General features: G+C 46.4%; 1 protein-coding gene across 6 annotated transcripts; it reads left to right on the top strand.

Moving 5' to 3' along the window:
* Nucleotides 1-2,802: 2,802 nt before the first annotated feature.
* LOC142030524 (endonuclease domain-containing 1 protein-like) lies at nt 2,803-15,443 on the top strand. 6 transcript variants are annotated; one of them, XM_075026766.1, is made up of 4 exons: nt 2,803-3,341; nt 9,083-9,170; nt 12,352-12,672; nt 14,898-15,443. In XM_075026766.1, the coding sequence occupies exons 3-4, from the start codon at nt 12,388-12,390 to the stop codon at nt 15,441-15,443; spliced, it is 831 nt and encodes a 276-aa protein (XP_074882867.1). In that variant the 5' UTR covers nt 2,803-3,341; nt 9,083-9,170; nt 12,352-12,387. The 6 variants fall into 6 exon arrangements, with proteins under 6 accessions (XP_074882867.1, XP_074882869.1, XP_074882871.1 ...); XM_075026768.1 differs by lacking the exon at nt 9,083-9,170 and having other exon boundaries at nt 3,187-3,341; XM_075026770.1 differs by lacking the exons at nt 2,803-3,341; nt 9,083-9,170 and adding an exon at nt 5,406-5,499.
* The last annotated feature ends 1,490 nt before the right edge of the window (nt 15,444-16,933 follow it).

Consider the following 16,933-nt stretch of genomic DNA (forward strand, 5'->3'; position numbering starts at 1 on the left):
GATTTATTACTAATGGGATCTGCCTCTTATGAGCCAGTCTGGATTTCAAAGGCATCTCCTATAAAACAGTTTTGCTGGGCTGGTTTCCTCGCTGGTGTCAGCAGATACTTCTGCTTTTGCTTTTCAAGAGTGAAACAGTCTCTGGTTAGACCCATATGGTGGACTGCAGGTCAACTGCTGTTGCAGCTTGCCTAGACACAAGGCTGCTTGCCATCCAATGCTTCTGTAACCACATCAGCTACCTTCTCTGCCCTGGCAAATATCCCCCGCTGAGAGATGGGTCCTGGCATTCGGTCCTTGCTGTGAATTTCGTGTTCTATGAAAGCGCCTTCATCTTGGGAAAGGCATCAAAAAGCCAACTGAGGTGAGGTCTAAGCTGGCTGCATGCAGGTTTCTGCATTTCCCTGCTGGGTTCACATCTGCCTCTCTTTCAGGAAAACCTTTGTTCATCACTGAAGAATTTGCCCATTGTTATGGCTCATTTTCTCACCCTGCTCAAGTTAGACCTGCAGACCCGTCAGCCCTCTGTGTTCCCATTCCTCTCTCTCCTACTTGGAAAGGTGGGTGCTGCCCCTCTACAACACTTTAAAAACCATGTCAGTGCAGAAACCCAGAAAACAAAGGAAATGCTGAGTTTAGCTTACCACAGTTCGTGACTCACCGTATCTTGTTGACATACTCCTGGAAATACCCATTTCAAATTTCCCCACTTGCTTATTATGGACACGGTTGTATTTTTATAGTCAACTTGTTCTCCACATGCTTATAGTGAAAACGAGCATTGAATTCTGCATCCATAGCATCGGAACTCGGGATTTTCTCACACATCCTATTGGCAATGGCCATGTTCCATGAAGTGGTATCTCCAGCAGAAAACCAAGCCACAAAGGCGTCACTGATGCTTTTGGGTTGTGCTCAGCCCTCTGAGGTCCTCTATTTGGGCTGAAAGGGGAGTGTTACAGGGTGAGGCTGCATCACAGGGGGAAGAGTCAGCCTAGAGCAGGCAATAAGCTGACTTTTGACTTGCTCCGTTGCATCCATGAACTAGCTCTTGGTCTAGCAGGAGGTGTGACTCAGAGCAAGTCACCTGTACAAAGAGCTTTTCACTTCACTTCTCAAGCACCCCACATTTGCATCTAGCCCATAGGTAGTTTAGCATGAGCTCATCTTCATACTAGGTGATTTTCTGGTGCTAACAGCTATTTTGGGCTTGAGGAACCTGCAGAGAACTACTCTAAACTCAGCCAACCCTGCCAAGAAGTAAGAAAAAAATATCTCTGGTCCTCACACTCTGTTGGCTTCTCCAACTACATCAAATGACTAGATCTAAGAACATTAAGACCGAATTGCATGAAGTGCATCCTTCCCTCCTATTCCTTGCTACACTGATTATTTTTCTGTTGTGCTCTCAAGAGACCATCCTGCCACACAGGAAAGGTGCTGTGAGTGCAGCAGGTCCTCCCAGAGGGTTACGAAACTCCCCTGAAATTCCTTCTGGATTGACATGCCAGGGTCATGAGAACGAATGAGGAGGGACTGTTTGCATCCAAGGTCTGTCCATAAGGAAAGGCCTTTGGGAAAGGATAGCTTTTGTATTTTTGTGCTATGCTTTGGCTAAGTAAATATATAAAATAAACATCATATATAGAGAGATAGCAACATAAAGTGGGACTCATCTCGTGTAATCTTAGAGGTGTAAATCAGAGCTTGTCACCCTGGGATCCCTTACAGTCATCAGAGAGAAATAAGCACTTTTATGGTATAATTCACTTCATCTGCCTGGTGTGAACTGTGCCCTGGAAATGTGTATTCATCTTTTATTGATTCTAAGGGGAGTGCTGAGAACTACCTCTTCAACAGGGCAAATCCTGCTTAGCCATCAACACATCTCCAGAAGCAAATCTGGGCGTCTGAGTCATTCTCATGGGTTGAGCTAGGAGGGGGTTGTTGGAATTGTTTGTCTGTGTTAGTCTGGCTTCAAGGGCCAGTTTCTTGTGAATACAGCTTAATTAGGAAACGTTCCTGGCCATGATTTGTGTCCTGGCTACCTTCTTCACCCATGCATCGTGACGCAGCAGCAGGCGTCTGTGTCTGAGTGCTGTTTCTCTGTTCCCACTGGTCCTCAGCTTATATTCCAGATGCAAATTTTAAGTAGCAGGTAGTAGAGAGCAGATTTTCTTGATTTCAGATTTAGTCACAGTCTTTAACAGACACGTCCTTGAAATGCACTTGGCAAACATTAACATCTTACGTCTCAGGCACTCAAAATGCAAAGGGTTTCATGCTGACCTCCCACCCTGTGCACTCAACTTAAGTGGTTGGCTCATGCTCCTTGTCCACTCTTAAGAAAAACCATCACCCTGCAGTTGGGAAGTGCAGGCTGTTTGCTCATACTCTCTTAAACATGGATCCTAACTTAAACTTAGTAAGTTTGTTGAATGACCTCCTAAGATCAACTTAAGTGGCATTTTAACACTTAATACCCAGTGGTGTTATCTCCTTCCCAAAAGCTAAGTGTTACGTCTGAATCCTTTTATCGCAAAGATGTTCAGGAATCAATGAGCATGAGCACTAAGCTCAAGATTTATGAATGAAGGATCTGTTTACTTAGAAGTCTGGATTATTCAGTAATGGCAAGTCACAAAAATACAAAATGACAAAACACATAGTTAAAATTATACTTAGCAGGAATAAGGTGTCTCCTGGCAGCTTCAGCATCACCGAGGGCTTTCTCTTAAATCACAAGCTCCTGTCTCTTAACAGAAGATGGTGCCTGTATATCGGCAGGACCTGCCACCCTCCTGCGATCCAGCATTATCACCCCGCTTCTGGCCAGACGGAGTGAGCACTGAACGACATCTTCAGAGGTGAAATGAAGATCAGGGTTGCCCACCGTGGACAAATCTGGCAGAGACAACCCAAGGCATGACCCCTGGGCAAAGGGGCTGCTCTTCCTAATTAGCGATGAGGCTTTGCTTCTGGCGTTTGGTCTGACATATTTCCGCTCACAATCAACAACCTGATTTCCATATGGAGTGAGCCACCAGCCTAACTGGAAATCTTCATGTTGACGTAACTGCTAATTACCCTCAGCATAATTAATGTGCAGTAACACAGCCTGTGTTTATTGCAGAGAGGGCCAACCTGGGGCTCCCGAGTGGTTGAAGTGCAGTTCTCACGGTGGGGTGATTTTTGCATGGCTAGCAGAGGAACTGTTGGATATCAACAATCTCTCCTTGCGGGGGGAGATGAGCTGATGGGGTCTCATCTGGTTGGTGTCTATCTCCCAGAGGAGTCTGAACCAGGAATCTGGAAACGTGCCCTCCTCTTGGCTCTCTGAGGTACGTGGTGTGTTTTTTGTGGCTTTGGGCTGTAGAAAGACTTTAATGTACAACTCTCAGGACTGGGGAATTTGGCCATCTACTGCCTTGTTGTAATTTTCCAGAAAATATCTGAGTGTGTCGGGGCAGGGCAGTGGGGGGAGGAGATGGGAGGTGCATCTACCATAGGGTCATAGAAATGTTGGTTGGCAACATCAGCTGGAGGACTCTAATTCAGCGTCCTGCTTGAAGCGGAAGCACTGTCAGCTCTAGACTGGCTTAGCCGTGGTTTCATCCAGCTGAGCCTTGAGTCACCTCCACAATTCATCATTTGTCATTTCCCATCAACCTGTCCAGCACTGTACTACCCACTTAGAGACATTTTTTTTTATCCTGCTGTGCAACCTGCACCTCCCAAGCCACAGTCTGTGGCTACTGCCCTTTTTTTTAGTGTCTGGCTTTACCACAAAGAGCTTGGCTTCGTTATCTTTGCCCTTCCAAGTAGCTGTAGGCAGCTATTGGGCTGCCCTTCAGCCTCCCGTTCGCCAGACTCAACAAGCCTGAATCTCTCAACCTATTTTCCGAAGATGTGTGCTCCATGCCTCAGACCACCTTGGTAGCACATCTCAGAGCAGCTTCAAACCAGCCAAGTCTCAACAGAATTTCGAGTCCACATACATGGTGAAATCCTGGTCCTAATATACAAATGTCTTCCAGGAAGAGAAATCAAAGGAGGCTTAATAAATAGGTTGTATTAATAAGTAAAGGTATTTCATCCTCTTAAAAATATGTCTGTATGAAACCACGGCAGGGACTACTTTCAGTACAGACTGCTTTGGGTGCAGCAGTGAAGCCACCATGCTGCTCAGTTGAATGAGGGAGCCCTTTGAGGGAAAAGCAAACTGGAGAAATGGAAGAAAGGGGTCTCATGAGCCCTAGAAAATGTAAAAGGACAGATCCCAGATCTGTCTAGACCTCCCCTTTGGTGCTAATCTTTCGTGACCCAAGCCATGTGAGGAGGCATCGCTAGGAAGATCTAGGCAGGAGTGATCCGAGTGTGTGCGGTCCCTCCTTTTCCTCTCGCGAACATACACCTACCTCCTCCATCCCTGACCACCCAGCCCCGACCTCACTGCCAGGATTTCCCCATCGACTCAACACTTGCCTTTTTTTAGTGCAGCACCGTAAAATCAGCAAGAAGCCAGCCCTCCCCACCCTGAGTCATGGGGGTGAGTTTCTTGAACTTCGAGCAAACAATTTTTTTTCTGTGGGGAAACCCATCTGTCTGACATAACCTAGACTGCATCTGCAACCACTCCTAGTCCACAGAAGGTGTTAAGACGCAGAAGTTTTCTGCTGATTTTCATACCACGGTGCAAGAACCGACCTTCTTCCTGGGTATGTGGGAAAGAGCTGCTTCGAAACCTGGAGACGTGACCCCAGTGATGGTGTGACTTGGCCTGCCATGCTTTTCCAAATATACCCCAAAACCAGAGTCAGCAAGACAGGGGGTGGATTTATTGTGCAAGGCTTTTAAGTATCTGAAAGTCAGACATCTATGACTGAGCTATCAGCTTTGACTGCCTTTATACTCGACACAGAAATAAACACTTTAATTCGAACTATTTTACAGTTTTACATTTTACATTTGCTTAATTTGGGCTAACACGAACTCATCTCTGGAGACAGCTTTTTCTCTCCACTGACTATAAAGGGCAGGTTTAGAAATCTCTTTTTCAAATGCCTGAGTTAGGATGAATGAATCCCATAGAGAGAGATTTGGGGTATGGGCATCTCTTACTATTTCTTCCTTTGTAAGATTTTTATATAAGATTATTTTAAGTTTTCCGTGTGTCACAGGTACAAAACAGCACTCTTATTTTCCTTCTACATCAACATTACATCATTGCTTTTGCTGTCCACATTTTATCTCTGCTCCCGGGCAAATAGCCTGCTTTTTCCTTGCTGCCGTCTCTTCATCCATCAACACCCAACCCACAGAAGTACTGGCGAGCATCTGTGATGAGGGGTTTCGGTTATTGCCTAATCCTCCCCAGCGGACTCTGTGCTGCTGCATGAGAATCAGAAAGTGAAAATAACGGACTGATTTTTGGTCTCCAAAGCTGAACAAAACTGAAAGAGTGAAAGTAACCACAGGCAACCCGACAGCTCTCGGCTGGTGAGTATTTGTAGCAGGGTGATGCTTCATCAGTGACAAGAGGAGACCCTACTGTCACCTGAGCGTTACCTGCTCTGCATGCACAGGGACCGTGGCACTCAGTTAATATAACTAAGTTACCCAAATCACATGCCGGCTTTTTCAACTGAACTGTAATATATTAAAAACACTGCTTGATCCTTATGGGGAAAGGATGGATTGAACACATTTGTCTCCAAAATGCAAGGACTGCCATAAGTCAGCATTTAGCATGTTGCATAGAAGAATAGCTCAAGGTAAATAGTTTAAAACTAATAATATGTACCCGTTGTCCTTGGAGGGATTAGGCAATCTAGTAAATCATTTACATCCTTACCTTTTTCCTGAATTTTCTCCATAAATGTGATACTTTTTACATGGCCATGGACAAGGGTTGCGTTGTTTGCACAGGAGATGGAGAGCTGCACAGCAGAGCTGCTTTGAGACCATTTCTGGGACACTGGGGAGGGACAGAAGAAGCAGCTGCTGCCTCTGCTGGGCACCTCAAATCTTTAGTCTGGTCTGGGACAGGTTTTCAACCCTCATTTGAAGCTGACGCTCATTCAAACACCTGGCAAGTGTGAACATACCTGGCGTGGCAGTCAGGTGAGATGTTCATGTCTCAGCATCCTGGTTGTTGCAAAAGAGTGTGCTGGCCCTGGGGTGTCTGCGCTCCCAGTCTGCCCTCGCTCACGTTAGTAAGTACCTCCCCAAAACAGAGGTGACACACAGGTCAATGAAGGTGGCACGTCCAGCATCCAGACATCTTCAGTTCCTGTCTGTGGCCATAGGATACCAGGATCTTTGCTGCCCTCTAAGGAGAACAGTCCCAAACAGCATACATCTCCTCGATTCACATGTCCAAGCGACGTTTCTCTTCCCTACGTTCTGTTTTCTCATGCCCATTTGGCTTCTGCTGCTTTGATTTATTCCTTCCTGAAGACCTGCCCTGCTCAACCTGCTTAGCATCGTTTTACCTATTCATTTTCTTCTTCCATGAGGACAGAAGAATCAAGAGAAGGCTTTTGTGGCACCTCTTTTTCTGCAGTGGAAATAGTGCCCTCCTCTGACACCGCTGGTTCAAAATCCCCTTTGTCCTGCACTGCAGTCACAAGAGGTATTTGCATTTCCCTGCATTTGGACAGTTACCTTATCGCTTGCCCTGCTTTGAGCAGGAGGTTGGACTGCTCTCTTTAGCATCTGAGAGAAAGAAAACTACAGTAGATATCAGGAGAAATCTTCATGGAGAAGCCAGATCTGAACATCAATACACTTTCCCTAGAAAAGTGCTGCAAGTCCTGTTTCTTTTCAACCATGACATGGAAAAATTATTGGAAGTACTTCATCTATGAATCTCTGGGCTCCCAACTGGGAGAATACTGCAGGATCCAACAGGATTTTTCCATCTCTGACCTTTACAAGTTAAAGAAATGGAGGTTTGTCTTACAGGACAGACCACATGGGAGCTGGCCTGCAGCAGAGCTCATCCAACTTCACTCACATCACCTCTCCATCCAGAAAGTGCACAGCTCTGGACAACACGTAGGCACTGCCTACACTGACATGAAAGGCAGAATAGTGCCAATTATTAAGCATTAGAGCATAATCTTTACAAAAAATCAGTGAAATGCAAAAGCACCACCTCATAGGCCTCAGGAATAGGATGAGACATTGGTGGCTTCTTCTGGTTATTTCTGGTTGTAACAATCAACTCGCTGTTACAGTATTCTTGGACTGTTATCTGTATTTTAGATATAGTACATTTTTTTGATACCTTCAGGAAAGTTTGCCTAGATTAATTAAAACTGTGGACAAGTGGAAAAGTTTGGTTTCATTCCCACTGCTCATTCGCTCACAACTAAACTGGACACATTTTCTTCCACTTCCAAAAGAAGAGTGCCCACATAAGGATTTTAAACAGTTTCTCTCGTCTACTGTAGGAGTTAACCCAGGTTAGCTTTCCTTGATGCCAGTTACATGGAAAAAGTGTTTGTTATCCAAGACTGGCTTGCTGCAAATTGCTCTGCGTGGGATTTCACCATCAGGCCTTTTGACAACTTGCACTATGTTTCCATTGCATTTTTGATATCACAGCTAGGTATTGATTGTATTACCTAAGCTGGTATCTGCTTTGGCTGCTTATTCTTTCACTGTGGTTATTTCAAGTTCTTTTTGAAGAAAGCAGCAGCTCAGTGTTGACTGCCTCTCCTTTTCCTTTCTCTGTATATAATGACTTTTTGTGAGCGGCAGCACTCCAACCATGACCTGATACTTTACTGTGTTAAAAGCAGAGGACCAACAAGGATTACTTGGACATCAAGATCAGCACCTTGCTATTCTTCTTCAGAAATGTCCGTCAAATGCTGTTTTAAGGTACAGAATCCCATTGCTCCAATACCTCGAGACATGCTTTCAATGGCTGAGCTCTTGCACTGACAAAATGTGGCAGAATCAGACCCAGAGGGCAAGGGCAGAGCTCAGGGAGTGAAATCCAGTGCAAGAAACTGCTTCCCATTGATGCTTTTACTGGGCTACAGGAGTGAGCATTTGCCAGATCAGGGAAACTGAACCCCTGGGGTTCAGAGATATGTAGGGTAAGACACGCAGCATGTGGCCCAGGGACTAGGCATCTGTATAAAAATGAAAAATTCAAGATAAAATAGTCATGCTCCCTGCAGCTTTTAATCAACATTTGTACAAAATATTGCCAGACCCCTGTAAACTCGGCTCCAACGTGCAGCTCGGGACAAGGGACCTTTCTTAGAGTCCCTGACTTTTGTCATACCAATTTCTGATGATTCTTGGTCATAATCATTAACAATCTTTAGTCCCATTTCCACCCCACTAATAATGTAGGAAAACAGCATCTTTCTTCCAGCTGTCCTTAGCGAGACCATCGGACCCAACCCTTCTCATTCCCTCTGAGGTCAAGAGAGCGCAGCCTACCAAACCTTGATTTCAGTATCCATCCCCCCAAATCCCTTTTATCCATTCCTAAGGGGAGAAACCCTGTCTTCACCAAGCCTCCTTTCTGGGCGGATTGGGATCCTGTGCGAACACTGGCTCAGCAGTGGCTGTTCAGCAGCAAGCAGAGACCGAGGTGTGCCCCCAGGATCTGTAGGGTGGCATTAATAAGTGCCATTACAAAGCCTTTGCAATCAGGCAAGGGAAAATAGGTAGCCTGACCATATTATATTCTGAGGGGCTGCAGAAGAGCAGACGATGAACATCTGTGTGTACTCAGAGACAGGCCAGTCGGTCTAATGCCACCAGAGACGGTCTGCAGGGAACAGAAGAGCGTGTAGGCGCTGCAGCAGCAGTGGCAGTGCCCCATGGAATGAGGAAAGGGAAATCACCAGACCCAGTTATCTGCTTCTGACATGTCATGCTGCAAGTCAGCAAACTTGGGAGAAAACCAGAGGAAATAAGAGAAAGTAGAAATTGTCACCCCATTTCTGGGCAGGCATGAACAAATCTGCCCTGAGTAACAATGGAAATCTTCTCTTTTCTGTAAGTTTCCCTTTTTATGAAAAGGGACACATATATGACCGGGTATATATTGCAGTGGGACTCTGGAGGGGTCAGACAACTGTTTCTCTGGAGAGAAGAGTGAAGCAACGGTTCAGCTGCTTGTTCTGAGACTCTGCTTCAAGGTAAGCTCTCACCATTGACTGCAATATTTAAAGTGTTTCCTTAGCTTCAGAATAAATACATCAGACAAAGGGTGGGCTGCAGTTGCTGAGCTCTAGCATACCCCTCCAAGGAGAAAATAAGAGTTTATGCATGCACTGTATTTTGCAGCTATTTAACATTTTATGTTAAGGAGCGCAAGGACAGAAGGAATGACTTAGAAAAGAAATTCAAACATAGAACAGTATAGATCTGGAGAATATGAGAGAGACACTTAGAGGCAGAAGAGACTGGAAGAAGCTTGGAAATTGTCACTACACGAACTAATCCCTAGTCTTTGAAAAAAAAATAAAAAAATCAGGTGGGCTCCAGGACAAAATTCACTTCTGGTGATGCTGAGACCAAAACCTCAAAGAAGGAATGCTATTCCAAAGGGAATAAACTACCCCACTATGAACTGGCACTCCCAGAAGCTGGTCCACCAGATCCCACTAGATCTGAAGCCCTCAGCAGCTCTGGCAATGTGTCATCCCATCTGGAAAAGTCACCAAAACCTGGTGGGACACTCTGAAGTGGTGGCAGTGTTCCTGCTGCCCCAGCCAAATGTTGAACTTGGCCAAAGATGCTTCGGGGAAACAATCAGCATGGGAAGCCTTGGGAATGGATGCACAAGGAGATGCCTGATGGTGAACTAAGATGCCCGATTGTGGGAAAACAGATTCTGTCTTGGTTTTTTTAATTATTCGTCTTGATGATTGCAGTATGTCCTGCATGTCTTGGACATCTCTTTGAGGATGGATTATTGCCTAGGCTCCAGCAAGGTCTTGGTTAGCTAAGAGCAAACAGCAGGCATTGACTTGTATCTGAATGCCCCTGCCTGCAGCACAGGAGTCGGACAAAGTTGTACAAGACGCCTTGAAGATGCTGGGTGCAGATTCCCCTCCTGATTTGAGGGTGGCTAATGCAGCCAGCCACTCCTTTACACCTGATCTGGCAACATCACTTATCATATGAATTACTGCCAGTCGATTACAGCATGCACCAAGCAGATGGAGTCGGGTTTGTACCCTCTTTCACGTGCAAGGTTGGGAAAGGGTAGATTCAAGGTCTTATTTTGGCCCACTGACAGAGTTTGGCTCACAGCTGTAGGAAAGACTTGCTTCAAGGTTATCAGAAATGCTATAAAACACCTTGCATAATTAAGTTTCAGTTGCCAAGTCACCTGGAAAATTCACATCAAACTGCTGAATGGGGGGGGGGGAGCTTATTGAGTACCATAACCCACCCATGACCTTGCAAAAAACCTCTGGAAAAACACAGGTCCTGGCTCCACCCCAGACAAGCTTACTTTAAACCCTGTTTGAGAAATCTAACAACTCTGCCTTCCTGCAGATTATATATAAACCGCCCTAAGGTCACAGCCAGTTTCAGACTGTAGTAGAGGCATCTGAAAGTCCTCTACCACTTTGGGGCTGCGAGCAGAGTCCTGTGAATAAAAATATTTATGTGCCGCTCTTTCACACGGTAGGTTGGTTTCTATATATCTGATATTAAGTTAGTTAGATATATTTTAAGCTCGTGGAGGGGGTAGTGCAAAAGGACTTTTCAGTAACTTTTCTGCCTGGGCTGGGGCAGATACGGTCATGCTCTGCAGGGTACTGTAATAAGCCACTTCTTGTGGTTCGCTTTTCTCAGTTTTCAGCTTACTGGTCAACATGTTCCTGATCCAGCGCTAGTAAAGAGATAAAGGACCAGATATCTTGGGTCAGAGCAAGGGTATATTTAGCTCAATAACCTGGATCCAATGGAAATTAATAGATGAGGGTCAGGGAAAAGAATTAGGAAAGAGCAAATGTGCAAGGTGACTTTTCAAGCCTTCAGTAGCCCTCAGCTGAGTCACTTCCCCAGCCAAAGGTGAGCTTTGTGTTTTAGAGGCCATGGCAGCTTTCTCTCCCATGAATCCTTTTAGCTGCTTGTCCTGCCTGCCTTATTTAAAATGATGATTATTTTAAAACCACTCTGTCGAATGTCTAGCAACGAAAATGGAAATATCACTGCTATCTCAAAGCCTGTGGTGCATCTGAAAGAAGGTAAAGCACCCTGCATAGCTGCCAGCATCACAGGGAATTTTTCAGCAGTTTTCTCCAAAAAGAAAGACCTTGCTGACTGCTGAAAATCATGTCAACACCCGAGAAAGACAAAACAGGACCTATTTCTGTTCAAGAAATAGAAAATCCTGCACCAGCACCTTTTACTGTACAGGAAAAACAATCAGCAAAGCTAAAGATGTGGACCAGCAGGAATCCTGTGCAACTGTGGGAAGAGATGCCCCTCAATATCTGCATTGCTAGAGCAGCAGCCAGGGTGCCAATGAGACAGAGGCGTCATCCCTCGTGCTTGCTGCTACCATCTCCTCGTCTGTAAGTTCACTGTCTGGGGTTGGACAACCTGAAAATGCAAGCTGAGCAGCAGGACACACGTTTCCCAATGTCAGCCGAGAGCCAGGACCCCAAGCCGGACTGCTTTGGGTTAAAGATCTGACCTAACTTTACGAGAGATTGATCCTGCTGTGAGCACAGAGGGGTTACAGAAGAGCTGCAGATCTCTGTGAACTTGGATGGGGCCAGAGACATGTAGGAAGCGCAGTATCACTGTTAATTCCCTTCCAAATCCCCTGTGAGACTAAAGCCCAGCTCAGCCTTGTAGGTGGCTGAGCAGAGTGTGTGACCAGCTGCAGGTCCTCTGCTGTGGGAAGGTCCCCAGAGCAGAAGAGAGCAAGATGGTATTCTGAAACAGGGGCTTCCAGCCCCTGGCTTGTTTCAGGCTTTTTTCTCCAGTGCCAATGCAAAAGCTGAGCTCTTGGCCAACACGGGTATTTTGGAAAAGGTGGCCTTGTCCCAACACTGTGCCTCAGTTCCAAGAAAGCCTAGCTGTGTGAGCTGATTAGATGTGGGGTGGGTTTGGATCCCTCCTTGGACAGGTTAAATTCTCCCACTGCTGCCTCCTCTAGGCACCTAAAACCTGTTTTAGATTTCACCCTTATTCCCCTGTTGATTTTTTCCATCTCCAGGAATACAAAAGTTGCCCCTCCTTGGTCTCTCATAGTCCCCTCCTCTGCCAGCCGTGTCCCACAAGCACAAAAATGACTCCAGGCCGTGGTGAGCTTTTCTCCAAGTTGAGTATACCTCTGCCCTTGCCCTCCAGGTGAACAAGAGCCCTTCTCTCGAAATCCTTCCCGCGATGCTGTTGCTGCTGCTGCTGCAGGTCTGGGCGAGCTGCCTCTGGCTGGCAGGCAGCGAGGTGGTGACATCCTTTGAAAGTTCATGCCCTCAGTTTTTCTTCCGGGAAACCCCCCCAAATGAAGCCCTGCAGCCCGAGAACCCGGCCTGGATCTGCCAGAATTACAAGAACCAGTATTATTTTGCCACCCTCTACGACAGGAACAGGCGTATTCCTGTATACTCTGCTTACCTCTACCAGCCTGGACCTGGCAAGAGACCTAAAACATGGATGGTTGAGCCCCAGGTGAGTGTCCTCTCTTACAGCACGTCACCCTCTAGTCATTAAAAGATGAACTGCAGCGTTTAACCAAATACTTCTTTCTTCTCCCACCCCCACACACATGCAAATGGACCCACTGGATGGGATTCATCTCATCTAACTTCAAACACCTTCACCACACGATTCCTCTGATGCGTCTGAGACATCAGCAGGAGGGTGAGATGAGTCATATCCTGAAAGTGCCCATTTTTCCTCGTTGACCTTACAGGAACGTTAAGTCAAATTATATTACATTACATTGCATTAGTTTACTTTATATTAAGTCAAATGACCCCCCCTCCCTGTCCCATGCTGTGGTGGGGGAACAAACGATGGGGAAAAGACATCCAACAGCAGCTAAATTTGAGGGACCAACTGTGCCGGGCCCTGAGCTCCACTTCGCCCTGAGCTGTTTTGCATTCCTGACATAGCTTGTTTGCTCCCAGTTAAGAGTCAATTTGGCTTTGTAAGTGGTGTGAGAGAAGTGCGGAGAAAGTCAAGAATTGGGTGGGATGACACAGTGAAAAATTCTAGGCAGAGGCACTCCGAGATGAGAGAGTTAGGTTAACACTGGGTGAATTTATTGAGTGTTATTCAGGGAGTGAAAAGTGAGTCAATCAGTACCAGTCAAGTCAGAAGTGCATGATCTCCGTCCACCTGCAGTTGCCCCTTACCACCATTGCCTCAGGGTTCAGAAGGACCCACCAGACACACAGATCTCTGCAAACTACAGAGCCCTCCCAAACGTCCTTCTGACAAACTTCAGACCTTCGGTAAAAAAGACCAAGCAAATTATGGAACAGAAGAAGAGGAAATTCAGGTCATTGCTGGGGGCACAGTAGCAGTAGGGAATTTAGGTGAAAATGAGCCACAGAAGAAAGCCATATGCCCTGTTCCGGAGGACGGCTAAATATGTTTCCGTAAATATGAAAAGAAAGGTGTTATAGTTATGAAAGAAAGCATTCACACTTGTTACTCATAGGAACTCAAGCAATTAATCTGGTGTTGCACCACTGCAGCCTCCACATTTAGAGGATAAAAACTTTTCTCTTTTCCTCTGGGACCATAGCCCCAGGCCATCTGTGAAATCTGTGATTTTGTTAACTTTCTTCAGATGTCTTTTTGCAGTATTTAGGTCCCCCTGGTCTCTCGGGGGATGATGAGCTCCTTTAAGAGGCTGATCATTTCTAACTTACGTTCAGTGATGCAGCAGAAGGAACACATCTGTGCTCCCTGGCACAGATCAGCTCTGAGACGTATTATTAGGACTGCAGTAGCAGATCCCACTCGCATTGAGGTATTTTTGCTCACTGAGCAAAAAGCTTCACCTTCGCAACGAACTATAGCCCTCCCAGGGAAACCTCACCTCTAGGACTGGTTTCCCAACACATCTGCCTGTGTATGGGATTAGAGAAGGCAAACACCGGTGTTTCAGGAGCGTGATACACCTGCAGCAACCACACATACTTCTTCCCAAGTGAGGGGCAAAGCAGGAGAAGAGGAGAAGGGGCTGAGTCCTTCTCATCTCCTCCTGAGAGTCCTGTGGGCTCCACGGCTCTTCTACTCATCCTCTTCCTAACCTGTCCACCTTCAAGGACTCCCTAAGACCTTCAAAGAGGATGTCTGTGTGCTTGTTTTGCCTAAGCTTGTAAAACACCAGGGTGTTGACAGATTGGATTAAAAAAGGCATGAAAACCTTCCATAGAGACTGAGAGAACTCTGGTGGAAATGGGGCTGAAGGGAGCAAAGGCCAGGGCTGATGACAGCGTGATTAGATGGAGGTGATAAAGGTTGGATGTGATTAATGGGAGTGGGAAGAACTGGGGAGAGCCCTGGGCAGATGTGGAGAGGGGAGGAAAGGGAACCAGATACGGCAGGGAAGATGTCTTGCCAAAGTCACCTTTCAAACCTGGGAGTGGAAAATGCTCATTGTCTCATGCATCTACCCACACTCCCGCTGCAGGCTGGATTTCAAAGGTCACAAGTCAAATTGAGGGCAGTCAAATTCTGAGCTTTTTTTTTTTTTTTTTCCCCATCTCTTGTGCTCATCAGGGAGGGGCAGCTTTATGATTTCTTTCTGATTCATGCATTTTCATACACTGAAATGACAAAAAAAAAGGTGCTCAGCACTCAGAGACTTCTGCTTCAGAGAAACCTGCTCCATTACTCCCAGCCCCAATACTAACACCTTTTCCTCTTTACCTATCAAGCTGATGAGCCCAGCTTATCCCAAAACTATGGAAAAAGAGTGGACCCTCTTAAATTATTTCAGCGTCAGCTTAGACCAACTCAGCAAGAGCCAGGCTATCCTCAAAGACTATAAGAACCTGACAGGTTTGAACCGCGGCCATTTGAACCCCAGCAGCCACCACCCTGACTCCAGCAGCAGGACGGCTACCTTCACCCTCACCAACATAGTGCCCCAGAATGAGAAACTCAACGGCGGTGCCTGGAACAACTACGAGCAGCAGACAATGACCAGGAGGACCCAGGGCTGTAACGCTACCTACGTGGTCGTGGGCGCCGTGCCTGGGAACAACTACATCGCCAAGGGGAGGGTTAATAAACCCAGCCACATCTGGTCGAGCGCCTGCTGCGAGGTGGACACCCACCGCAGGAAGGCTTGGGCGGTCATTGCCGAGAACGACAAGAACGAGGTCCAGCTCCTCACTCTGGGGGAGCTGGAGGATGTGTTGACCCAGCTCTATGGAAGGGACCAGGTTTCTCTGTTTCACAGAGACTGTCCCCGGGAATAAGCCCCACTTCACATCCCGCGTGTAAAAAGGCTCGGGACCTTTCGCCTTATGTCCTGTGCAGCACCCATCCTGCTTCCTTCTCTAGTGGTTTTCCAGCTCTGTCTCTCAGAGCACCTCCTCCTCCGATAAAAGGGAGAAAGACGTCAGCAGAGCCTCCAGCTGGTTTCCTTCCCTGCCCACCCTTGGAGGGAGCTCTTAGGAAGAAGTCTAAGGCTAGGCAGGCTGGGCTACAGTCCCTGGGCAAGGAAAAAAGAGCTTCTCACTGAGACTAGAAGGGCTTTGCCTTTTTTTGCCTTTTGCTCCATGCCCATGTAAAGATCATAGTTCCTTCCTCTCCTCGTTAGGTATCACTGATAGTCTGCTGCTGACTTGTCCCTCACCTCCTTAGGAAGGGTGTGGGACGAGGGTGGCTCAGGTTGCCCAGAGAGGTTGTGGAGTCTCCATTGCTGGAGATAGTCAAAACCCAACTGGACACAGTCCTGGACAACCTGATCCAGCTGACTCTGCTTGAGCAGGGGTCTGGACTAGAGGATCTTCAGACGTCCCTTCCAACCTCAACGATTCAGTGATTCTGTGATTCATCCTGGGACAAGGAAAGCAAAGAGCCCAAGGATTGCTGAGAGTCTGTAAGGCTTATCCTACAAATACATTCTGACCAACAGAGCCAATGACAACAGCAAAGGATAAAGGGACAGAGGAAGGTGGAAAGAAGAAATACAACTATATAAGCATAGGAAGAACATCCCAGCTCTCTTGAGGTCTGTAAATAAATAAAACAAGGAGAAGGAAGCAAATAACCTACATCTAATCACTAAGCTCCCTAACCCTGTGCTTACGCAGAGTCTGTGTTTATGTAAATTTGCAAGCAGGTTTTTGTTTGCTTGCTTTTGGCACCTGCACCCTGAGAGCAGGAGCTGAGGTACCAGACAACCAGGCTCAGAGATCAGATATACAGCAAGCTTTGACGATTTCTGTGATACACTGGTTGGATAATTTCATTCTCTTCTCTGCTTCTGAACCTTTTCTGCAGATTTATGTATAACTGATTTTGTGAAATGCATTCAATGGGTATAAAAGATCAATGTATGCTATATAATTTAGTTCCTGAGTAGTTTACAATAGAAATTATTTTCTTCAGTGCTGGATCGTAGGGTCCCCTTATATATAAACGAGAAGTTGCTTCCCACTGAAATTTCCACTAATAGTAATGTCTTAGTACCTACAGCATCCTTGCAGGAGGTAGGCTGTCCAAATCCAATCTGAAGATGCCATAACACCTACAAAAGCGTCACCGTCAGACTCCAGCTCCTTTTCCTATGAGTGTGCATGAACAAAGCAGATCATGGTGCAAACAGCTTGTACGAACTGTCTCACTTACAGAGATACCAGCTTGAGCCTGAACTTCTCAGCTCGGGAGCTGGGCATCAGCCTACTGGGTCTCATCGCTCACGCAGGACAAACCTCTTTGGAGGCTGCACAGAAACATGGGG

This window comes from Buteo buteo, chromosome 4 (assembly GCF_964188355.1).
Source record: "Buteo buteo chromosome 4, bButBut1.hap1.1, whole genome shotgun sequence".
NCBI classification, from domain to species: domain Eukaryota; kingdom Metazoa; phylum Chordata; class Aves; order Accipitriformes; family Accipitridae; genus Buteo; species Buteo buteo.